Source organism: Neocloeon triangulifer, unplaced genomic scaffold (genome assembly GCF_031216515.1).
Source record: "Neocloeon triangulifer isolate White Clay Creek 2 clone unplaced genomic scaffold, ASM3121651v1 ptg000010l, whole genome shotgun sequence".
Lineage (NCBI taxonomy): Eukaryota > Metazoa > Arthropoda > Insecta > Ephemeroptera > Baetidae > Neocloeon > Neocloeon triangulifer.
This window is the reverse complement of record NW_026775552.1, coordinates 690,854-710,679: the sequence shown is the minus strand read 5'-3', so window position 1 is coordinate 710,679 and position 19,826 is coordinate 690,854. Positions and strand designations below refer to the sequence as shown.

At 39.7% G+C, this 19,826-nt stretch overlaps 5 protein-coding genes across 8 annotated transcripts; 2 read left to right on the top strand and 3 right to left on the bottom strand.

The window, feature by feature from the left end:
- Positions 1 to 7: 7 nt before the first annotated feature.
- LOC132195726 (kelch-like protein 41) lies at positions 8 to 1,962 on the top strand. The gene is made up of 6 exons (XM_059617899.1): positions 8 to 251; positions 322 to 470; positions 556 to 754; positions 822 to 1,164; positions 1,220 to 1,428; positions 1,481 to 1,962. Exons 1-6 carry the CDS (start codon positions 114 to 116, stop codon positions 1,790 to 1,792), a joined length of 1,350 nt encoding a protein of 449 aa, XP_059473882.1. The 5' UTR covers positions 8 to 113; the 3' UTR covers positions 1,793 to 1,962.
- A 3-nt stretch (positions 1,963 to 1,965) lies between these two features.
- On the bottom strand, positions 1,966 to 8,836 carry LOC132195723 (uncharacterized). Of its 2 annotated transcripts, XR_009441682.1 has the most exons (12): positions 8,112 to 8,836; positions 7,205 to 7,533; positions 6,996 to 7,142; positions 6,807 to 6,860; positions 6,581 to 6,750; positions 5,996 to 6,129; positions 5,727 to 5,940; positions 5,490 to 5,664; positions 4,833 to 5,091; positions 2,886 to 3,210; positions 2,357 to 2,528; positions 1,966 to 2,297 (listed from the first exon to the last, which is right to left on the bottom strand). XR_009441682.1 is itself a non-coding variant. In XM_059617898.1 (9 exons), coding segments are annotated over exons 1-9 (1,458 nt in total). In that variant the 5' UTR covers positions 8,114 to 8,788; the 3' UTR covers positions 4,011 to 4,858. The 2 variants fall into 2 exon arrangements, 1 of the variants encoding a protein (XP_059473881.1); XM_059617898.1 differs by lacking the exons at positions 1,966 to 2,297; positions 2,357 to 2,528; positions 2,886 to 3,210 and having other exon boundaries at positions 4,011 to 5,091; positions 8,112 to 8,788.
- On the bottom strand, positions 2,283 to 3,377 carry LOC132195790 (glutamic acid-rich protein-like). Its single transcript, XM_059617999.1, has 4 exons — positions 3,372 to 3,377; positions 2,886 to 3,210; positions 2,416 to 2,528; positions 2,283 to 2,297 (listed from the first exon to the last, which is right to left on the bottom strand). Exons 1-4 carry the CDS (start codon positions 3,375 to 3,377, stop codon positions 2,283 to 2,285), a joined length of 459 nt encoding a protein of 152 aa, XP_059473982.1.
- A 191-nt stretch (positions 8,837 to 9,027) lies between the features above and the next one.
- On the bottom strand, positions 9,028 to 17,968 carry LOC132195722 (uncharacterized). Of its 3 annotated transcripts, XM_059617897.1 has the most exons (9): positions 17,822 to 17,946; positions 17,259 to 17,478; positions 16,887 to 17,048; positions 16,563 to 16,687; positions 16,165 to 16,450; positions 15,880 to 16,107; positions 15,590 to 15,713; positions 15,317 to 15,532; positions 9,028 to 9,545 (listed from the first exon to the last, which is right to left on the bottom strand). In XM_059617897.1, exons 2-9 carry the CDS (start codon positions 17,299 to 17,301, stop codon positions 9,527 to 9,529), a joined length of 1,203 nt encoding a protein of 400 aa, XP_059473880.1. In that variant the 5' UTR covers positions 17,302 to 17,478; positions 17,822 to 17,946; the 3' UTR covers positions 9,028 to 9,526. The 3 variants fall into 3 exon arrangements, with proteins under 3 accessions (XP_059473880.1, XP_059473878.1, XP_059473879.1); XM_059617895.1 differs by lacking the exon at positions 9,028 to 9,545 and having other exon boundaries at positions 14,655 to 15,532; positions 17,837 to 17,968; XM_059617896.1 differs by lacking the exon at positions 9,028 to 9,545 and having other exon boundaries at positions 14,655 to 15,532.
- Positions 10,793 to 13,647, top strand: LOC132195701 (uncharacterized). Its single transcript, XM_059617865.1, has 8 exons — positions 10,793 to 10,979; positions 11,789 to 11,995; positions 12,053 to 12,199; positions 12,261 to 12,530; positions 12,592 to 12,976; positions 13,030 to 13,168; positions 13,244 to 13,368; positions 13,425 to 13,647. Exons 4-7 carry the CDS (start codon positions 12,396 to 12,398, stop codon positions 13,347 to 13,349), a joined length of 765 nt encoding a protein of 254 aa, XP_059473848.1. The 5' UTR covers positions 10,793 to 10,979; positions 11,789 to 11,995; positions 12,053 to 12,199; positions 12,261 to 12,395; the 3' UTR covers positions 13,350 to 13,368; positions 13,425 to 13,647.
- Positions 17,969 to 19,826: the final 1,858 nt, after the last annotated feature.

The window sequence follows — 19,826 nt, the reverse complement described above, 5'->3', positions numbered from 1 at the left end:
GAAAAAATCATTCAAAACAAAGGCGCATGGCGAAAATTTAAGATTGGTTTGGTTGTGTTCACCGACCAAACGTTTGATTTTGAAAGTATCCTTAATCTAGGAAGACTGAGAAGATGACACGTACGGTGTCAAAATCCACCAAGAGCAGCGAGCAGGTTGCTCATCAGAAGGTCGCGCGAGTGCCTTACTTCCTGCACAGACTGTATGAAAACAAAGAAGGCTACGATTGCACTTTTAAAGTGGCAGGAAAGGTAATCATATGAATTAAAAATATTAAGACTACAGACGACATTAACACACAATTGACTTTAAACTTTCCAGATTTTCCAATGTCACAAGCAACTATTGGCTTGGGCCAGTCCGGTCTTCAAGGTGATGTTCGAAGGGCCGTTTGCCGAGTCTTCCAATGGGCCTGATGATCCCATTCCTATTGATCACATGACCCCAGAAGGATTTGAACTCTGCCTGAAGTAAGTGAAAATTATGTCCTGTAGTTACAGAAGCTAAAATTTCTAGTTGGACAGGCTAAATACTGTTTTTTTTCTGTAATTTTAGGTACCTGTACAAAAATGAAAGACAGTTCCCACCATCCAAGATCGGGGAGGTGCATTACTTTGCCAATTTGTGGCAAATCGCTGATCTCGAGGAAATAACTGAGGGCTTCCTATCCCAGACTAAAGCCGCAGACTTCTGCGAATCGTATGCGGCTGCCAAGGAGTCTGGAAACAAAGTACTAATGAACTTCTACATGAAGGTTTGTGCTGCTTTAATCTTGGTTTAACTCTTGAATCTTATCAATCTTATAATACTATGCCTTGCAGAAAATTTGCTCCAACTTCAAAGAAGTGACTGGTGCAGCTTCGTGGCCGCTCACATCAGCAGAAATAGTCGCGGACATTTATTCCCAGGAAGATTTCAAGTTCAACATTGTCTCCGAAGCCATACTCTTTGAAAATTTGGTCAAGTGGGGTGGCAAGAAAAGGACGCGAGAGGTTCGGAAGCTGGCGCCTCTGATCCACTTCTTCACCTGGGACCAAAGTGACTCTTACCACACGTACAGGGATGAGCTGCGAAAAGTGTTCAACGAAAAAGAGAGGAGCCTCATCAGAATTTGCAGTAGTCTGAAGGACAATGTCATGGGCATAGTCAGATCGCTGCCTGATGGTATGAAGTGATTTTCTGATTTGTACATTTGGTTTTTACTGTCAAACTTCTTTAGAATTTTGCAAGAGCAGAATCGAAAGGACGATGCACCAGGGAAGGTATGAAATGAGGTGGAAATACAAGGCCGAACCCCCGTTGCCCATGCTGCCCGAAGAGACCATTTCGTCGTCCTTCAAATTTTGGGTTGAAGATGAAGTTTACCTGCTTGGGATTTACCACTACATTGTCGACGTCCTTTACTTGAATCATAAGCACAACTACGAGGCAAATTCTCTCCTTTCATGCTTTAGTTTATTTGTTAACCTTTGAATCATAGGTGGTGCTCAAGGAAGGCAACGCAGTGCTCAACCAAATGAAGTTTTTCGGCCTGACCAGACCAAAAGACATAACATCGAACCAGAGATGCACCATGGAGTTCAGCTTTCCGACTCGGCTGAAGGCAGACGTTGCGTACGAAATCGTCGTCTTCAACAAAGGAGGTGTGAAGCAGAGAATGAGCACCACAGTGACTGCCCTCTGCGCCAGTTTGTGGAAGAACCAGGTTGCCAATCTGCACATGATTGGCGGCAACTGCACCGGAGAGATCTTCGGACTTGCTGTGGGAAGAGTAGTGTGTTCCATTGAGTGAAGCGTGCAAAAAACAACTTTGTTAAAAAATCTAGTAAATTAAATTGAACTTAACATTGTTTTCAATACGAGATTTCAAATATTGATTTTGAATAAGGTAGCAAATACTACCCATAACTGAAAAAGGTTCCTTTTTTTTAAGGTTGTTCAACAATAAAAGAGTTGAAATGATCAGGCTATTTTTATTACAAGAATGCACTATTTTTTAAAAATTATTAAAAGAATTTGTCTTATTCGCATGCGTTTAATGTTGAACCATGGTATAACAGAAATACATATAAAAAAACCACAACTAAATTCAAAATTAGGTAATTTCCCAGCAGAATTTAATATATCTCAACGACGCGGCAACTTTACATGTTATTCAATTTACTATAGGACAAAACATGGAAGAAACCCACTAAGGTGTGGATACGCGTAGTTAAAACATAAAACTTCATTTGGCAAGAGGTTGCGAACTGAACTTGTTTTGATTTCAGTCAGAACTGAACTCACACAGGGTCACACTGCAATTTCAGTGACATATGAGTAATTTTAAGTTTTAATTTAAAAAATTACTACTCACCATCACTTTAGTTTGGCGCAAGTACCTTTCTTTATAAGTCTTGTCCCCCCTCTCTTTACAACATCTTGTTTGCCGTACCAGGCGTAATTTGCTCGGTAGCTGAAACCTGGAGCTTGTAAGAAATCATCTGAAAATTCTGTAGTTTTCCAGTCGCAAACTCTGAACCAGCGACCTGTAAATGGAACATTCCATTTAAAAACACAGTCAAATACAATAAAAGTTATCTAGGGAGAGAATTTTTATATTAAGCTAGTGTGGTTTAATAAATGCTTGGGAAGAAAACAGATCATCAGGATTGTGGACTGGGATTAATAATTTCAACACTGGAAAAATGGTGTTGAGAATTTATTAATATCAATAAGCAATGGGCATTAAATAACAAACTGCCTCAAAATTTTATAAAAATAAATAAAGCCGAAGTTAAGTTCTGAAAAATATGAAGGAAAGTGTCTAACTTTACAAAATTTGGAACTGAAAAAATGCAAGGTAAAATCCTTGTTATATAGCTGCAACTTATGAATTTATGTACCTCGGGTGTAATTCCTTTCTAGGAAGAGGCTATGGCTTGTTGGCCGTGCAAGATCGTCATCATCATCGGACGACTGTTCTTCCTCCTCATCTTCAAAATTGTCTGCTGGCTCTTTGTCCTGAGGATCATCATCGTCGTCCTGTTCGTCGCTGTCGTATGTGTTCTTATCTTCATCATTATTTTTCTCTTCACCGACATCACCATAATCGCTAGTGCTGATTTGATCTTCGTCACTGACATTGTCGACACTGATCTCACTGAGGCTACTTGTATCGTCCACATCACTCTGTGAACCCTCTTCTTCACTCGTCTCGTCTTCACTCCCCTGATAGAAATTTTACTATATTTAACAGCAGATAACTATACAATAACAAGATTTTAACGCATTTTAACAATGAAATAACACCTTTTTTACTAAAGTTAACAATTTTAACAAAAACTCGGGGAGATTTTTCAGTTAAAATAGTGTTAAATCATATTGTTAACCATCATGTTAGCTGCATTGAGTTTGGTGCAAGTTAAAATATTGTTAACTCTTATTGTTAACAGTCGAATTAAATGCAGCCAGGTATAAAAAAGCGACCGAGGAGATTTGTCCTGTTAAAATATTGTTATCCAGTGTTGTTAACAGTCGTTTTATTCGCAGTCGTGCGCTCTTATGCACTTTTATGACTGCATCCTCCCCCACTGACAACCCCCGCCATAATTTGGGCTCCTCCAAAAATAACGAACTTTTAGTAAAGCGGCGCAGGTTGAGAATGGCCGGGCCCATATCAGCCGCGCTTGCATATTTGTGCTTCTGCGGACTGAAAATCGCGTATGACCCTTGTGAAAATGGGCAGAGAAGTGACCTAGAGTTCCTGCTGAAGATATAACTGCACCTATACGCGGAGGATCCAGTGATTTGTGAGTAATTGGCGTCACACCAGTTTTGTTTATCACAATTGTTGCCGGCCGACAGCAAAAGGCGCTGGACCCCGAGATCAACACAACAGCAGGCGCACCGTCACGGAACTTAAAATATACAGGGTAATTATATTTAAAATCTAATATTAATTGATCCAATTATAATTATTATTTCCCTGCATTTAGTAAAAAAACAATAATTGAGATGATTAATTATTAAGTTCAATTAAATTAAAAATTTAAAATAAATGATATAAAATTAAACAATTCTCAATTGTTTTGATTCCAGCACTTTTACGATTCTACCGTCATTATTGCCAATTAATTATAGAGGACAGGATAATAACAAGGAGCGAGATACTACAATAAAAATATGTAAGTAAAATTTCAATCTGTTAAACCATTTTTATAACTAAATAAAGCTGTCTGATTATTCAAGGATTTTGTCTGCAAAAATTAGCAAATACCTAATGCATAAATATTATAAAATTAAATTGGCTATTTATATCAATCACAGTTAAATAATTAAATATATTTTTTGTTCCAGATAGTAAAAGGCCCCGCGATAAGTGACATACCGCTGCTGAAATACTCAAAACGGATCCGTGTCAATGGGAATTGCAGTGTGCTACTTAGAAATTTAAATGTGTGAAAATTAAGTGCGCAATTTTTTATCCATCTTTATCAACGCAATATTCAAACGGCAGCGATCAAATTAAATGTATCTAATGAATGAGGTAATAAACTTTCTATCAAAATTCAAAGTTTTTAATTTCCTGAACGCAAAAAAAACTAAAATTTAAACGTACTGCAATAACAGTCTTTTAACTGCAGTTAACATGCAGGGTAACCAATATTTTAACCTATTTTAACTGCAATAGCACGACCGTTAACAAAAAGAATATACCTGGTTTAACTATATGCTTAACAGTGTAATAACACTATGAATAACAGGGGACGAAAGCGCTTCTTAAGATGCGAGTTATTGTAGTGTTATCAGTGTTTCATTTTTCAATAGTGTTATTTGACTGGTTAAAGTACCTGTTATTGTATAAGTTATTCTAGTGTTATAACATTCGTATTTCTATGGGGGTCTCCGAAGAGAGTTCATCTTCTTCGACTTCCTCCTCATCAGTCGACTGTTTGCTGTCGTCACCTGATTTACTCTTCAACAAGTAATAATTTTCAGGTCTCAAAGCAGGGTCGAAACCAAGGTTTCTGACATAGCGAGGAAGTTCTGCTGGAGGTCCATATTCAACTAGGTCTCTCACAAAGTCGGTATCTTCAATTTCTTCAGTGCCTACAAAAATATAAAACGATTTAGTCACTTTTTCTGTTTGTGTGTGCGATTACTTTATAGAGGGCAGGACAAAAAAAAATAGTAAGAGCATTGTCTCACAAAAATTTGATGCATGCAGTTAATTTATATGTGTTATGTATTCATGTATAATTTTCAAGAAGTTTAAATAAGAGAATGTAAAAAACACACATATTTCAAAAATAGAGCTTTTCCTCTTGCTCAATAATTAAACGGCGATTATTGCTTACATGGTAAAAGTTGATATATGAAAAATGTGTCATTTCCATCTGGACCAAAAAGTAATAATTTTGTTGCAATGATCCGAGAACACATTAATGTAGCTCTCTCACTTAAATTTGATAAAATCAAACTTGAACAGAAGCTAAAAAGTGACTTACTCAGGCCAAGGAGGTAGTAACACTCATTTCCAAAAGTCAGGGTGTCTACGAGAAGGCCCTCCGCCTCTAAATCGTCTAAAAGCGCATATCGATCGCTTTCCAAGTCGTAATGACAGAAGTCCACCAAAATCATACTATTGCATGCGACAATCTCGGTTTTCATTTGCCCATTGCACTATATAACAATTAATAATAGTTTTAAAGCAAGTTCAAAAATGCGCATAGTAAAATAGTTACTTTCTTGCACTTTTCCAGAGGAGCAGAAGCGATTTCAGTGAGGTATCTCAACTCAGTCGGGGTAACGTGCGGAGGCGATTTCAGATCCAGAACTGTGTGGTCGCTATTGCTCGAGCACACCTTACGCCTCAGCCGGACGGTTTCTAAAGCAAATTCCAGTGCCTGCTGCGCCAGCATGTCCCACTCGTATCGCTTCTGCCGCCAGCGTCTTGCGCTGAGCACATTTTTTTTCAAATTATAATAATTTTGTAATTCAGGAAGACACTTACTATGCAACGATCACAACCTGTCTCAGTCGATCAGCCTCAAGAGAGAATTGAGGGTTGGCTATAATGTAGTCGAACAGGTTTCGAATCGGTCCAAAGGGGCATCTGCTGAGCAACTCTCGGATGGCACAACGGAACTAGAATAAGATGGGAATTCAATTTAGCGTAGGTATGACAGATACACTCAAAACGACCCGGGTGTGCATCTAAATATCTTTTTGATATTTATCAGCGGAAATTAATCTTTTAACTTTTAAGTGACAAAAAAATAATTTATAAAAATATGTCACATATAACACATAAGAGAGAGCAATTAATGCATAATTCCACTTTCATTTTAATAATAGAAGAAAAATAATAAAATTTAAAAATTTTATATACATTATCGTTGTTAAATACTATTCGTATTTTTCATTCAATAGGAAAAAGCCAGTCCAATGAAATTTTCCAAATTTTCAGTCTATATATATGCATGATTTTAGAGATATTTTGTTTTTTAATCTTAATCTGTGTTTGCCTCTTTTACTTTGAAGGCGCAAGTACTGAAAGCTTGTCACCAATTAGATACATTTTGGTCTAAACACTCACTCCGTCTTTCTGCCTTCCACAGCTGTAAATGCCATGCAGCCAGCTATTCAAGCTACAATTGCCCTTTGATAAGTCTGGGGGCGCACGAGGGATGCCACGATGACTGGAAGCAGCGTTCCGATGTTTTTGTCGTTGCTTTTTTGTTTTGTTCTTGGAAACCACGTAGAGAGCTAACGAGGAGTAATTAAATTACAAAAAATAGGAGTGCTTACAATTGAAGCCTTACGTGTGCTGACACAATCTGCGTTATACAAGTCTTCTTGCAAGGGCGCCACAAACACTGGAGAGCAGAATTCAAAATTTTACTTAAAACATTTAAATTAGAATATGTGCGTAAACTTAAAAAAAGGTTGCATTATTTATGTTTAAAAGATATATACACATTGAAATTTTCTGACATCATTTACAGACTTACCAGCAAAGTTGCCCTTGTCCCCTACTTTGATGGCTTTCTTTCTTGTCTGATCAAGGAAGGTGTCGTAGAACGTGTCTCGAGCCACCATTCTTGACCGGTACGCCCAATTCTCACGACAGTGCTCCGACTTGTAAAGTTTGAATACTCCTAAAAAGAAATTTCAAGATTAATATTTCTCAAAAAAATTACCATTTAAATTTCCAACGTACCATCACACACTTTTTTCTTAAAGTCATCTGCAGTGTGGAAAGACTTAAGAAGTTTCAAAGCAATGCCCGGCAGCACTTCTCTGTTATTTTTGTTCATGACAGGTTTGAACAGACATTGCAGTTCACGTTTAAGATTCTTCAACTCGTTGGGGTGTAGAATTGTCTCAAGCATGAGATTTGACTTTTGGTTCAGTTTCTTCTGCAGAACCCACTGCGTTACGGCGGCCTTGTCTCCCTTCAAGTTGGATGGCAAATCCTTGTAAATGGACCTCACAACCACCCCAAGAATTGAAGACTTTGCCTCTGCCGTTTGCAAATCCTCGTATTTCCTGAGGAAAAATACATTTTAGAAGATGTAGAAAATAAAAAGCGCATGTGTATGTATAAGTGTAAAACAGTGGGAGAGTCATACGGTGTGTCTCTCTCATCATATTCGATCGAGTGCATCGAAAATTGTTATTCGGAGTATGAGTGAGGTAGTTTTTAATTTATTATTTTTAAGGAAATTTTTGTATGATCGAACATAATCGAAAATTATGAAGAAAAGATACAGAATTTTAACACTGCTTGTACATAAAAATTAAGAATGGATGCGATCTCATGAAACAACAATCCAAAAGAGATCAAGTATGATTTTTAATTGCTTTCACATGTTGAACAGCAATTCCAAATATCTGACTAAATTCACTTAACCGCATTATACATGAAATGATAAAAAAATATAATCAGGTTGATCAACCCTCGAACTCCGAAGATCTGTACTGACCGAGATAAATAATAATAATCTTTTAATGTACCAAATTAAATAACATGATCAGGCCAGATTTTAATGTTACATACGACACCGGCACAACCTCGAGAGCCTTCTTATGCACTTCAAATAATTCTTAAAACGCTTAAAACTTACATTTTTTTACTTTTTAGTCGACAACAGCAAAAGGATCGTGGTCGAGAATCGTCGACCGACCTCTCCTGTCAAAATCAAGTCAAAATAGTCGAGAGCGACGCGAACGTTTATGTTCTGGCTGCCCACACACCCAACGCGCCTAAAAATTCGCACAGAAACCTTAAACTGAGTTAAGAGTCGCAAAACGTCGGCGTAGGTGAGCGCAGCCTCTGGGGACGCTTTCGATGTGTGATGCGAAATGCGAATAAATTCGCAAATGTCACATGTCACCGTCCAGAGGGGTTTATGTTCAGTTCTTCAGTTGTTCAGTTTGCCGTTGGCCGCAGTGCCGCAGTTGAGCTTTGTTGCTCGTAGATGGCGTTGTCTCTCGTTTTTTCGCAGCAAGCAAGAGAGGAAAGGGAAGGGAGTAGAGAGTGCACAGAGAGGAGGAGAGTAGTTTTTCAAGACCGAACTTGACAGAACTTGTTTCGAACAATGAATGTAAGACCTCCAGCGTCCCCCCAGCGATGAATTGTACTTGGGTGAGCACATGGCATAGTACCGAAATATTGTCGCTGAATGAATTATGACCATATGGTGCACCTGCACCATTTGAAGCGCAATTTTTTTTTGCATTTTATACTTTTAAAGTTGGCTAGTTGGCCGTTATGTTTCTCCACAGAAAAAAAATCGGAAAACTGGAGAAGAATGTTGTTCACTGTATAACAGTGACTGCGGTGAAAGTTATCGAGGAGTGTTCGAGCATTAGGATGGGCAACAAAAGTGCAGCGGTTTAAGAATTAAAATAGGAACTTGTATGAACTGATTTGCAAATTTTCAACTTTATTTTTATTTTCAGTCGTTGGTAAAAAAGGCCGCCGCTGCGATGAAACTCGAGTTCCAAAGCGCCGAGGCGCTTGAAGACACTGACCGGTCGTCAAGAATTTAGGGGCGCCGTACTTCAAGGAAAGGAAGAAGTTTTCGCCTGGCAAGAACTCTGACCAAGTGAAAATGGAGCAGCTGGGCTTTCTGGACGTCGCCAATCTCGAGGCTCCTAAGAAATGTAATAAAATTAGAAAAAAAATCACCTTTTTTACAAACTGTAAGATTTTATAAACAGGGCAGCACTGGGAGATGAAGCTGTTGGAGGTGACCTTGCGCAAAGTGGCCCTGGGTGCCCTGCGAAGGCCTTTGGTGGCCAAAAGGGCAATCCTGCTGGACCAGCAGAAGGTGGAGAGGGAAGCAAACTTGTCGTCGGCCCTCACCGATGTTCGCATCAACGAGATCAACATGCAAATCCAGCAAATGAGTGGCCCTTTTTGACAAGCTCAGCGACCAAAGGGCCGAGCACGACTGGTGCCGCATCTCGGTCACCGAATTCCAAGGTCAGCGTTCGCCACTCGAGCTGCGAGCAATGTGGAAGCAGTGCTTGGTCCTCACCCTGGAGAGGACGGCCTGGAACAAATACGAGAATGATCTCTTAAAATTAATTTATGAGAATTTCTTTCGACATAACATGGCTTATTTTGTATAGTAATATTTTGCAAAATGATAAATCTCAGCAGTTTGGCTTGAAATGTCGAGAAACTTCTTTACTAAAGCCAAATGCATAATTCCAATGTAAATAGGAAGAATTGTGACCATTTAAATCTCTGCTTTTGTAAATGTTGCTTGACAAAGTTTAATTTCTTTTTCATAATCCCTTGTCAAAAACGAGACCGTTGGAGGTCGTACTCGAGGTCGCTCGAGACCATGGTCTCGAACGACCTCGAGTACGACCTCCGACGGTCTCGAACGACCTCATATTTTTACATGGTAAATGTTTAGGGGCAACGGTTGCCCCTCGGTCTCGAACGACCTCAAACGGTCTCGGGCGACCTCGGCCGGTCTCGAACGGCCTCGGAGGTGTCCATCGACCTCGGACGGTCTCGGGCGACCTCGGACGGTCTCGAGCGACCTCGGACGGTCTCGAGCGACCTCGGACGGTCTCGAGCGACCTCGGACGGTCTCGAGCGACCTCGGACGGTCTCGAGCGACCTCGGACGGTCTCGGGTGAACTTTTGTGTTAATAAATTGAAAACCATTAAGGGCAACTGCCCCTCTGGGTCAAACGGTCTCGAGCGACCTCGGACGGTCTCGAGCGACCTCGGACGGTCTCGAGCGACCTCGGACGGTCTCGGGTGAACTTTCGTGTTAATAAATTGAAAACCATTAAGGGCAACTGCCCCTCTGGGTCAAACGGTCTCGAGCGACCTCGGACGGTCTCAAGACCGTTTGACCCAGAGGGGCAGTTGCCCCTAATGGTTTTCAATTTATTAACGAAAGGTCACCCGAGACCGTCCGAGGTCGCTCGAGACCGTCCGAGGTCGCTCGAGACCGTCCGAGGTCGCTCGAGACCGTTCGAGGTCGCCCGAGACCGGCGAGGTCGATGGACACCTCCGAGGCCGTTCGAGACCGGCCGAGGTCGCCCGAGACCGTTTGAGGTCGTTCGAGACCGAGGGGCAACCGTTGCCCCTAAACATTTACCATGTAAAAATATGAGGTCGTTCGAGACCGTCGGAGGTCGTACTCGAGGTCGTTCGAGACCATGGTCTCGAGCGACCTCGAGTACGACCTCCAACGGTCTCGTTTTTGACAAGGGATGGAAGGAACAATTTGATTTGATGAATATTTTTGATTTAGTTTGCTGCGAGCAAGTACAGTTTTCAAAACTGGGCAGCGTCAGTGCCGAGATGAGTGGTAAACGTTCCGTGTATCAGTCGTGTGCTTCCTGCACTACCAAAGCATTCTGAACAAGTTCAGGGTAGGTTGGAGTGAAGCCAATGACAAAAGAAACTCAAATCCGCTGTCAAGAACCTGCAGAAAGGAAAATTCATTCTGTGGCAAAAGGTAAAAAGAATATTCTTTATAAAGTTTTGGAAAGCACATTGAAAAAAGAACAAGAGCTGCATTACTGGCCACTTATAATATACGAGAACTAAAACAATTATCCATTGAAACAGCACACAAGCTATTTGATCTAAAAATTTCCCCAATTGCGTCCTACGGCATTGAAGAAATATGGCCTTTCCTAACAAAGACTGATTTTGAAAATCTTGAAAAAGTCAAAACAAGATATTTAAAAAGAGTTTTAGGACTGTCCAAGTATATTAGATCTAGATTTGTGTATGAATTAGTTGACACTGATCTCTTTGTATCGGACTTACAGGTAAAATATTCTCTAACTGAAACTGAAGCATTCCAGAAATTTTGTGTGTCTAAATATTTAAACAAACTTGAGATATGTGATGAGTTCTACGAGACAGAAACTTTGAAGAATAAAAATTGGCAATGTGCAATGTTCAGTGATCGCCAAGTGTTTACGAGATTTGCCTGTCACGGGTACCACTACTTATTTTGTAAGAATAAAAATTTTCATTCTCAAGCGACAATAGATTGTGAATGCAAGCACTGCGGTAAGAAATGTTCACAATATCATATTCTTGAATGTAATGAACGAAAACTAAGCCTAAGAGAGGCTGCAAAAATCAGAATTAACTAATTTTGTACTTTGTAATAATTATAGAAACAAGCTTAATTGTAAAACTAATTTTAGGAAGACAAATTAGCTTTAGACACCTGTTGTACACCTAGTTGTGTTCAATAAATACTCTATCTTTATAAAGTTTAAATTTTTATAATTTTTGTATTATTGGCAGATTGCGGCTCAATTCCCTGGCAAGAGTGTGAAGCAGGTGGCCCAGCGTCTGGACCCCAAGATCAAATCGGGCGGCTTCACCGAAAGGGACGACATGATCATCACGGCTGCTCGGAGCCAAAAAATGACTCAGGCAAACCTGATGCCAGGTCGAACCGAGAGCCAGATCAGAATTAGATACGCCAAGCCAAAGAGTTCCTTGGATTCCGTAATTTAAACGAGCTATTAGAATTTTCTATTATTCTTTGCAATCTTTGTTTGAAAGTGAGGAAGCCCAGAAACTGCTGGCCTTGGTCAAGCAGTTCAAAAGCAGCAGAGACCAATGGTCGATCTTCAACGAGTACTTTCCAGACAGGGACAGGCAGCAGCTCAAGGGCAGGCACAAGAGGCTGCTCAATGATATGCTGCTGGGGTAAATTGAACCTACGATTATAAAAAACAATTTATTATTTATGCATTTTTCATCATTTCAGATCAAAACCACTCTGCCTCGCAAGGGGAAAAGGTCAATCTGGGTGCTGAAGAACAAAAAAATATCTTCTCCAGGAGGAACGACAATTAGATTTATTTTCTTGAACAAATATTTGTGTAGATTTTCAAAGCCAGGAATGTGGTCAAGTTTGCCTCCGATGCCCAGAAGGCTGGAAGAGTCGGTCGGAAGGGAAAGAAGAAAGACGCACTGGACTTGGAGTTGGACCAGGTCTTTCGAAGCCACTACCCCCAGCCAAAAGGAAGAAAGAGGAGTGCGTATTTATTAAAATTATTTGAATTTTTTGTTCAAATGTGGATGGTACCATTTTAAAGTACCATCCGAATGCCGCAGACCCTGCAACTGTGGACGTCGCTCGGAAATTGTGTGAGACTTTCGGTGTGCACTTTGATTGGAGTTGCGAGCAGCGGCTGGTCAAGGCCGCAGCCACTGACCCCGACTACTACAGCATCCTCAACGTGTACCGCCAGCTGCGGATGCTGCACTATGAAGAGGGCTGGGACTGTGGCAAGAAGCACGTCACTCAATTGATTCCTCCGAACGTCTCATCTCTGATCAGACTGCGCACTTTGCTACTGGAAGAGCGCAACATTTTGGCCATGAGCCTGGAGGATCTGAGCGAGGTGCCGACCTACCTCAAGGGAGTTTTCACCAGGGCTGACTTGACCTGGAACCAACCTGATGAGGATTACAATGAAGGTCTGTTTTCACTTCTCCGCAAATCTTTTTCAATTTTTTATTTTATTCTTTAGTTGACGAAGACGCTCATCCTCAGCAGAACGACGAAGGCTCTCGTGAATCGCCCCGAATCACTCCTCAAGAAGCTCTGTCCCTTTTCAAGCAGAGGTTTTTCTCGCTGCTGCTCTGGCCAAGCTACATGTCTCGCTTTGCGTAAGTCTTAAAATGTCTTTTAGACCAAATTGATGAAATATGGATTAAATTGGTCCTTCGCTGGACTACAAACAGGACTTGTTTGAGGGTGAAAGGATGGCTTGTGCCAGTTCCAATGAAGACGAGGACGAAGTGGACAACGTGTTCCTCGACTTTGACACTGACGAGGAGGACAAAGTAAAGAAACCCTGCAATGAAATGTGAGTTTCACTTCTGTAAATGGAAAAAAAGTAACGAGTTCTTTATTTTATCGCAGGGAAAGTGAGGAGAGGAAGCAGATGCTGAGGAAGCAGTGGCTGCAGTACAGAGAGCAGAAACTGAGTCAGCCAGTGCTGGAGGAAAAAGAGGTGCCTGAAGTGCTCAAGAAGAAGCGGTGTCTGCCCAAGAAGAGGGGAGGGAAGAAAGATGGAAGCAGAAAATTGGCTGCAGAGCCACATCGGGAACAACTTTTTGCTCCATACAATGCAATGGACTTTAAATTTAGCTTATCTGATTATCTCCCTAAAGCTGAAGTTTATTTTATAATCTTTTTTTTATAATACTTGTACAATACTATTTTTTTTAAAGAAATTTTGTAAAATTAGCAATAAAAACTGCACTGAGAATATTCAGGAATATATTAAACCCTCTCGTACGTTTTATTTGTCAAACGAATTAATTATGTGATATATAAGATGAAATGGCTTTTGAGTTGGTACAATCAATATATCTACGACCCAAAGTTTGAATGACGACGAAATGGTCTCTTCAGGCAGCATGGGCAAAGGGGGTTCGGCCTTGTATTTCCACCTCATTTCATACCTTCCCTGGTGCATCGTCCTTTCGATTCTGCTCTTGCAAAATTCTAAAGAAGTTCGAAAATAAAATAAGAATGCACAAAGCTGAAAATTTCTTGATACCATCAGGCAGCGAAGCGATCTGACTAAGCTTATGACATTGTCCTTCAGACTATACTGCACGTCCTGATGAGGCTCCTCTTTTTCGTTGAAAACTTTCCGAAGCTCGTCTCTGTACGTGTGGTAAGAGTCACATTGGTCTCAGGTGAAGAAGTGGGTCAGAGTGCTTCTGAACCTCTTGCTTTTTTTCTTGCCACCCCACTTTCGACCAAAATGTCAAAGAGGATGGCTTCGGACACAACGTTGAACTTGAAATCTTCTTAGGAATAAATTTCTCCTACAATTCACTAATATTATTTCCTGACTCCTTAGCAGCTCCCTTTGATTTGCACCACAATCGTTAAGTAAAACTTTCCCTCTGCAAAACACATTTCATAAATGTGACGTCTCTAAGATAAAAGATCTCATCATGGCTGAAAGGGTCTCCACCAGAGCCAAAATTTACATCAACAACATGATAGTTTATAACGGCGGTTTATTTGCCATAGAATATATTACTATTATTTAATATCAAATAATAAAATAATTGAAATTGATTTAATTGAAAAAAAAATGACCCTTCCTTAATTTGGTCAGAGAGGGAGCAAAAAAATAATTAAACGTGTTGAGGATAGAGAGATGTGCAGCCACATATATTTACATCATCTCGCAACGTACAGACCATACAATTTAATGGATCATTACCATTTTACAGATTCTGAGATTATTTATAATTTTATTCACTGAAGGCGCAGACTGAAGGTTACAAAGACCAAAGAAAAAAATGTTCATTTCTGCTGAGGGTTAAAAGAGAACGTCTTGGGCAATAGCATTTCTGTGTAGCTTTCGGTCTCCAAAGAAACTAGCCAGCACCAGACCAATCAACTTTTTGCAATGAATAATAGAAACAAATTTTGTGATTTTTTCCGACCTTTTGAGCAGATTGGCCATGAAGGCATTGTGAGTTTTAACATCAGAGGGAGACTGCAGAATGAACTGTGAGCCAAAAGCAGTCAAATTTTCAAGGGCGAGGTGCGACTCAAGAGGCCCTGGAGGAGAGAACACTAACCCATCCAAGCAAACTACTTTTAAACTCGGAGTACATAAAATGTCCCAGTAAACCATTTTAGTGTATCCACACTCAATGCAGAATTTCTCCAGCCTAAGTGGCTGCACCAGTTTGTGAGGCTCAGGTGGTGGCAATCTGCCCATCACGGCAATGAGCTCGATCAAGTTCGGACACTCTGAAAGCACCGTATACACGTCCAAGTACCTGCTTAGGCCGCGCAAAGTGAGTACCTCCAGTTGAGGGCCGACCTTTTCTAAGACGGGGAGAGTGAGATCGTCCTCGTCGTACCCAAAGACGTGGAGGGCTGTTAAGTGAGGCATTTGCTTCAGAAGATCCCCACTAAGCCTGGCCTCAAGTTTGAGATTATAGTTGACATGCACGCTTTTCAGATTCGGAAGCAATCTTGGCATCCTTTCCAAGCTACGCATGAGAAAATTACTTTTAGTTGACTTAATTTAATATAAAAATGCAATTTACCTGTGCGCGCTGCCTCCAATGCTACACGCTGTTACTAAACCTCGGACATTTCTCACATTGGTCAACCTTAGAAGGGGCCTCTCGATGGCTTCACTTTGGGAGGATTTCCTTTTAACGGGATAATCTGTAACACAATTAATAAATCTACTGCAATTTAAATCCCAGCACTCATTGTATTGTTTATCCCCTTCAACCCAAATGAAATTCAATGTTTTTGCTTTACTGAGCAATTAAGAAACTGAATCATAGATTCATAAATTCATTTGTCTATTATTAACAATTTTACCAACCACTAATGGACAGGTCCCAGACCATTTTCAACCAAGGCAACTTCACAAAGGCCTTCTGAATGTGTGGTCCTAGTGGGATTTCCTGGTGGAAATCATTCCCAATGTAAAGCTCCTCCAAGTAGCCCAAATGCGCCAAAGACCTCAGCCCTGTTTCAGTAAAGTCTGGAGAAATCTGCATGCGGAGAGTTCGAAGCTTGGGGCAGTTTTTGACGATGGACCGGATTTCCTCTAAAGTGACGCTATACATTAGAATGAAAGTCCAGAGATTTATTTGAACACACATACTGTCTGAAAGGGTGCACATGGTGCAGTCAAGGTGCACAAGCTCGCTCAACTGTGAAGTGTATTTGACAATTTTGTGGCTGTTGAGTGGAGTTCCGTGCTCAACAACGCCGGTATGTTTTATAGTCAGTAAATCAGGTGCCGCTAGAGCTAAATGTTTCCAGAACCGTTCCTTAGCTCTATCACTATATGGTTTCAACAGTTTGTAATCGAACTCTTTCAGTTCTTTGTTGACTAACTGCCTCAATGTTGCAACTGGTGGAGCCTCCAAGACTTTGATATCCTGTATCTGTAAAAATACAATTTCTGTCTCAATTTGCTTTTTTAATTCCATATTGAATAATTTATTGCATTAAGCACAAATGAAAGATTGGTGGATACATATTATGCATTTTACACACCTGCAGCTCATCTCGACTTGTGACGCAGGGTGGCATCACTGTTGGGCACCTACTGAACTCGTCACCGTAGTCTGGGACGCAGAGGTTCAAAATCTCTCTCATCATTTCTGTTTTCAGATCATCACCTGAAAAATGGAAATACTCAAATATTTACATGGTTTAATTAGACTTATATGTTAATTGATGAAATATGCCATGTGGATTATTTAGAATTCTTATCTTAATGCACAAAATGCAGTTCATTTTGGTAATCCAAAAAATAGAATGTAACATTATCACGTCACATAACTGAAATACAAATTGAATTTAAATAATCTTACATACCTAATAAATGCAGGTTAACTGGAACCTCCTCCGACTCTACGAGCAGCAACACAGCTGCTTTCAGTGCCAAAGACTTTAAAGTTGTATCAATGGTTCTTAGCAACGATTCCTTGCGTGCCAACATAACTAGCTCTCTTGTGCTTTGACATTGAAGCACGACAGCTATATAGATATAAACATCCAAGTTATTAATATGTATTTAAATAAAATTGATTCAATTTCACTCAGCAAATAATTGAGAGAGAGTTGGAGAATTAATAAGAAAAAAGCTTTTTATATTTTTGATTTTTGTGAACTAAAAATGGATATTTATTTTGTTGAAAATGCAGCTATAGCTAGCTATAGAACTTTTAAATTAATAACATAAAAAACCTTCAAATTCCTTTTGGGTTATACCCCACTTTTGACTCGTCATTTTTAACCGGAGCTATAGCAGCTGAACGTCCAGGCAGCAGGTGGAAATCGACTTTTGACCAATAAGCTTCACACGTTGTCGTAGTGCGGATATGAACACTGAGTGTGCAGCTGCAGCCAGTGTTTTAGAAGAGAACCAAAGACGGGAAACGTCAAAAGGGCCGCCCAAGCAGGGTGCCTGAAACCGAAATGGCGCAAAGTAGAGAGTCTCATCTCAACGATTCATGAATTCAAATGCATTTTCTAATCAAGGAGATTGGGAGTGAACATCTGGGTTTAAGATTAAAAATAAAATTTCTTAATTATGGCAATTAAGTGCATCTCGCACAGCGAAACGCCAAAACAACATCCAGGCAGGCTCAAAGGTAAAAAACCAAAAAAACAGCAGTTTTTTATAGGAAATTTCTGGACTCGATTCGCGTGCTCGCGATCGTTTCCTTGCAGGGCGAAAACGGGGTTCCTTGTGGGCTTGGATCATTTTTAAAGGGTAATTTGGACGGATAGATATAATTTTACTCTACCAAACTGATTTTCACCTGTACAATTCATCCTCGGCGTGGACCTAGGCCAGTCACCTTCGCCTCTCAAACACAGGTTTGACCGGTTCGACCACAGATAAGGGAATAAAGGTTCGACGACCGACGACTCCGACGTGTTTTAGAAAACAAAACACGGGAGCGGTTCAGGGATGGCCGGCAGATGGCTCTACGGTTGTCATTCCTCTCAAACCCAGCCTTGTTGAACCCAGCCAGCACCACCGGCGGCCCGCGAAATAACTTTTTATGAAGTGGAGTGGTGTGTGGAATAAAAATAAATAATTTATTCCTCTCTTAATTACTTTCATTTTAACTGTGGCTGTGGCACCGCCACTGTCATCGTAGAACTTCAAGAACTTCTTTTTTGGTTTTTCCCTTTCAATAGTGTTTTTATTCAATTAATTTTTCGGCTTTACAATTAAATTCATTTTTCAAGGGTTTCATTTTAATTGTTCTCTTTAAATTTCTGGCACTTGTTTTCAATTAATTCCTTACACAATAATTTTAGATAGATAGAGTATTTATTAATGAACACAACTAGGTGTACAACGGCGGGTGTCTAAGGCCAATTTGTCTTCCTAAAATAAGTTTAACAATTAGGCATGTCCTCAGATAATTGTTAAGTGTGGGTGTGTTTTTTTTTTCTGTTAAAATTAGTGTAGAGTAGTGTTTTGTTTGTGTTGTAAAGTGTAAAGCAGTTTCAGGGGTTAATTTTTAAGAGGTTTTTACGTGGATTTACTGAAACTGTGCGAGAAACACTTGGCTTTAAAGAATGGAATATACAAACCAAAATTTTGACTTTTAATTGAGAAATTAATTTTTAAAAGTGCCTCAAAAATTAATATTTTTGAGTCACAAAAAATCAAAATTTCAATTAAAACTCGGAAAATTAGGGTAAACAGAGCAACATAACTGGTCTGGATCGCGATTTCGCCCAATTCCATCTACACAGCTGCCGCAGTCTTAGTTCGTGAGTGCGGAGGTGCAGTCGAAACATTCAGGTCTGCTGATGAGCCCTGGAATTGGGCGAAATCGCGATCCAGACCAGTTATGTTGCTCTGTTTACCCTAATTTTCCGAGTTTTAATTGAAATTTTGATTTTTTGTGACTCAAAAATATTAATTTTTGAGGCACTTTTAAAAATTAATTTCTCAATTAAAAGTCAAAATTTTGGTTTGTATATTCCATTCTTTAAAGCCAAGTGTTTCTCGCACAGTTTCAGTAAATCCACGTAAAAACCTCTTAAAAATTAGGCATGTTTTTAAATTTACAAAGTACAAAGTTAGTTAATTTTGATTTGTCTTCCTAAAATTAATTTTACAATTAGGAATGTTTCGATAATTTTTTCGAAGTACAAAATTAGTTAATTTTGATTTTTGCAGCCTCTCTTAGGCTTAGTTTTCGTTCATTACATTCTAGAATATGATATTGTGAACATTTATTGCCGCAGTGCTTGCATTCCCAATCTATTATCGCTTGAGAGTGGAAAATGTTATTCTTACAAAATAAGTAGTGGTACCCGTGACAGGCAAATCTCGTAAACACTTGGCGATCACTGAACATTGCACATTGCCAATTTTTATTCTTCAAAGTTTCTGTCTCGTAGAACTCATCACATATCTCAAGTTTGTTTAAATATTTAGACACACAAAATTTCTGGAATGCTTCAGTTTCAGTTAGAGAATATTTTACCTGTAAGTCCGATACAAAGAGATCAGTGTCAACTAATTCATACACAAATCTAGATCTAATATACTTGGACAGTCCTAAAACTCTTTTTAAATATCTTGTTTTGACTTTTTCAAGATTTTCAAAATCAGTCTTTGTTAGGAAAGGCCATATTTCTTCAATGCCGTAGGACGCAATTGGGGAAATTTTTAGATCAAATAGCTTATGCGCTGTTTCGATGGATAATTGTTTTAGTTCTCTAATGTTTAATGTTATAAGTGGACAGGGGCTAAATAGTATTAATCATTGAACACTTAAAACT

What these genes read in the sequence shown, in the direction of transcription:
- LOC132195726 (XM_059617899.1), top strand. Translation starts at nt 114, where the DNA reads ATGACACGTACGGTGTCAAAATCCACCAAGAGCAGCGAGCAGGTTGCT. An exon ending in CTTTTAAAGTGGCAGGAAAG is followed by an intron (nt 252 to 321) that starts GTAATCATATGA and finishes TAAACTTTCCAG; the next exon opens with ATTTTCCAATGTCACAAGCA. An exon ending in TAATGAACTTCTACATGAAG is followed by an intron (nt 755 to 821) that starts GTTTGTGCTGCT and finishes TATGCCTTGCAG; the next exon opens with AAAATTTGCTCCAACTTCAA.
- LOC132195790 (XM_059617999.1), bottom strand. An exon ending in AGAAAGGAATTACACCCGAG is followed by an intron (nt 2,529 to 2,885) that starts GTACATAAATTC and finishes TTCCATTTACAG; the next exon opens with GTCGCTGGTTCAGAGTTTGC.
- LOC132195723 (XM_059617898.1), bottom strand. An exon ending in GTGGAAGGCAGAAAGACGGA is followed by an intron (nt 6,130 to 6,580) that starts GTGAGTGTTTAG and finishes ATCTTATTCTAG; the next exon opens with TTCCGTTGTGCCATCCGAGA. An exon ending in TTACTACCTCCTTGGCCTGA is followed by an intron (nt 5,092 to 5,489) that starts GTAAGTCACTTT and finishes ATATTTTTGTAG; the next exon opens with GCACTGAAGAAATTGAAGAT.
- LOC132195701 (XM_059617865.1), top strand. Translation starts at nt 12,396, where the DNA reads ATGTGGTCAAGTTTGCCTCCGATGCCCAGAAGGCTGGAAGAGTCGGTC. An exon ending in GCCAAAAGGAAGAAAGAGGA is followed by an intron (nt 12,531 to 12,591) that starts GTGCGTATTTAT and finishes ACCATTTTAAAG; the next exon opens with TACCATCCGAATGCCGCAGA. An exon ending in TGATGAGGATTACAATGAAG is followed by an intron (nt 12,977 to 13,029) that starts GTCTGTTTTCAC and finishes TTTATTCTTTAG; the next exon opens with TTGACGAAGACGCTCATCCT.
- LOC132195722 (XM_059617895.1), bottom strand. Translation starts at nt 17,301, where the DNA reads ATGACGAGTCAAAAGTGGGGTATAACCCAAAAGGAATTTGAAG. An exon ending in AACCCAAAAGGAATTTGAAG is followed by an intron (nt 17,049 to 17,258) that starts GTTTTTTATGTT and finishes ATATCTATATAG; the next exon opens with CTGTCGTGCTTCAATGTCAA. An exon ending in ATTGGAGGCAGCGCGCACAG is followed by an intron (nt 15,533 to 15,589) that starts GTAAATTGCATT and finishes TCTCATGCGTAG; the next exon opens with CTTGGAAAGGATGCCAAGAT.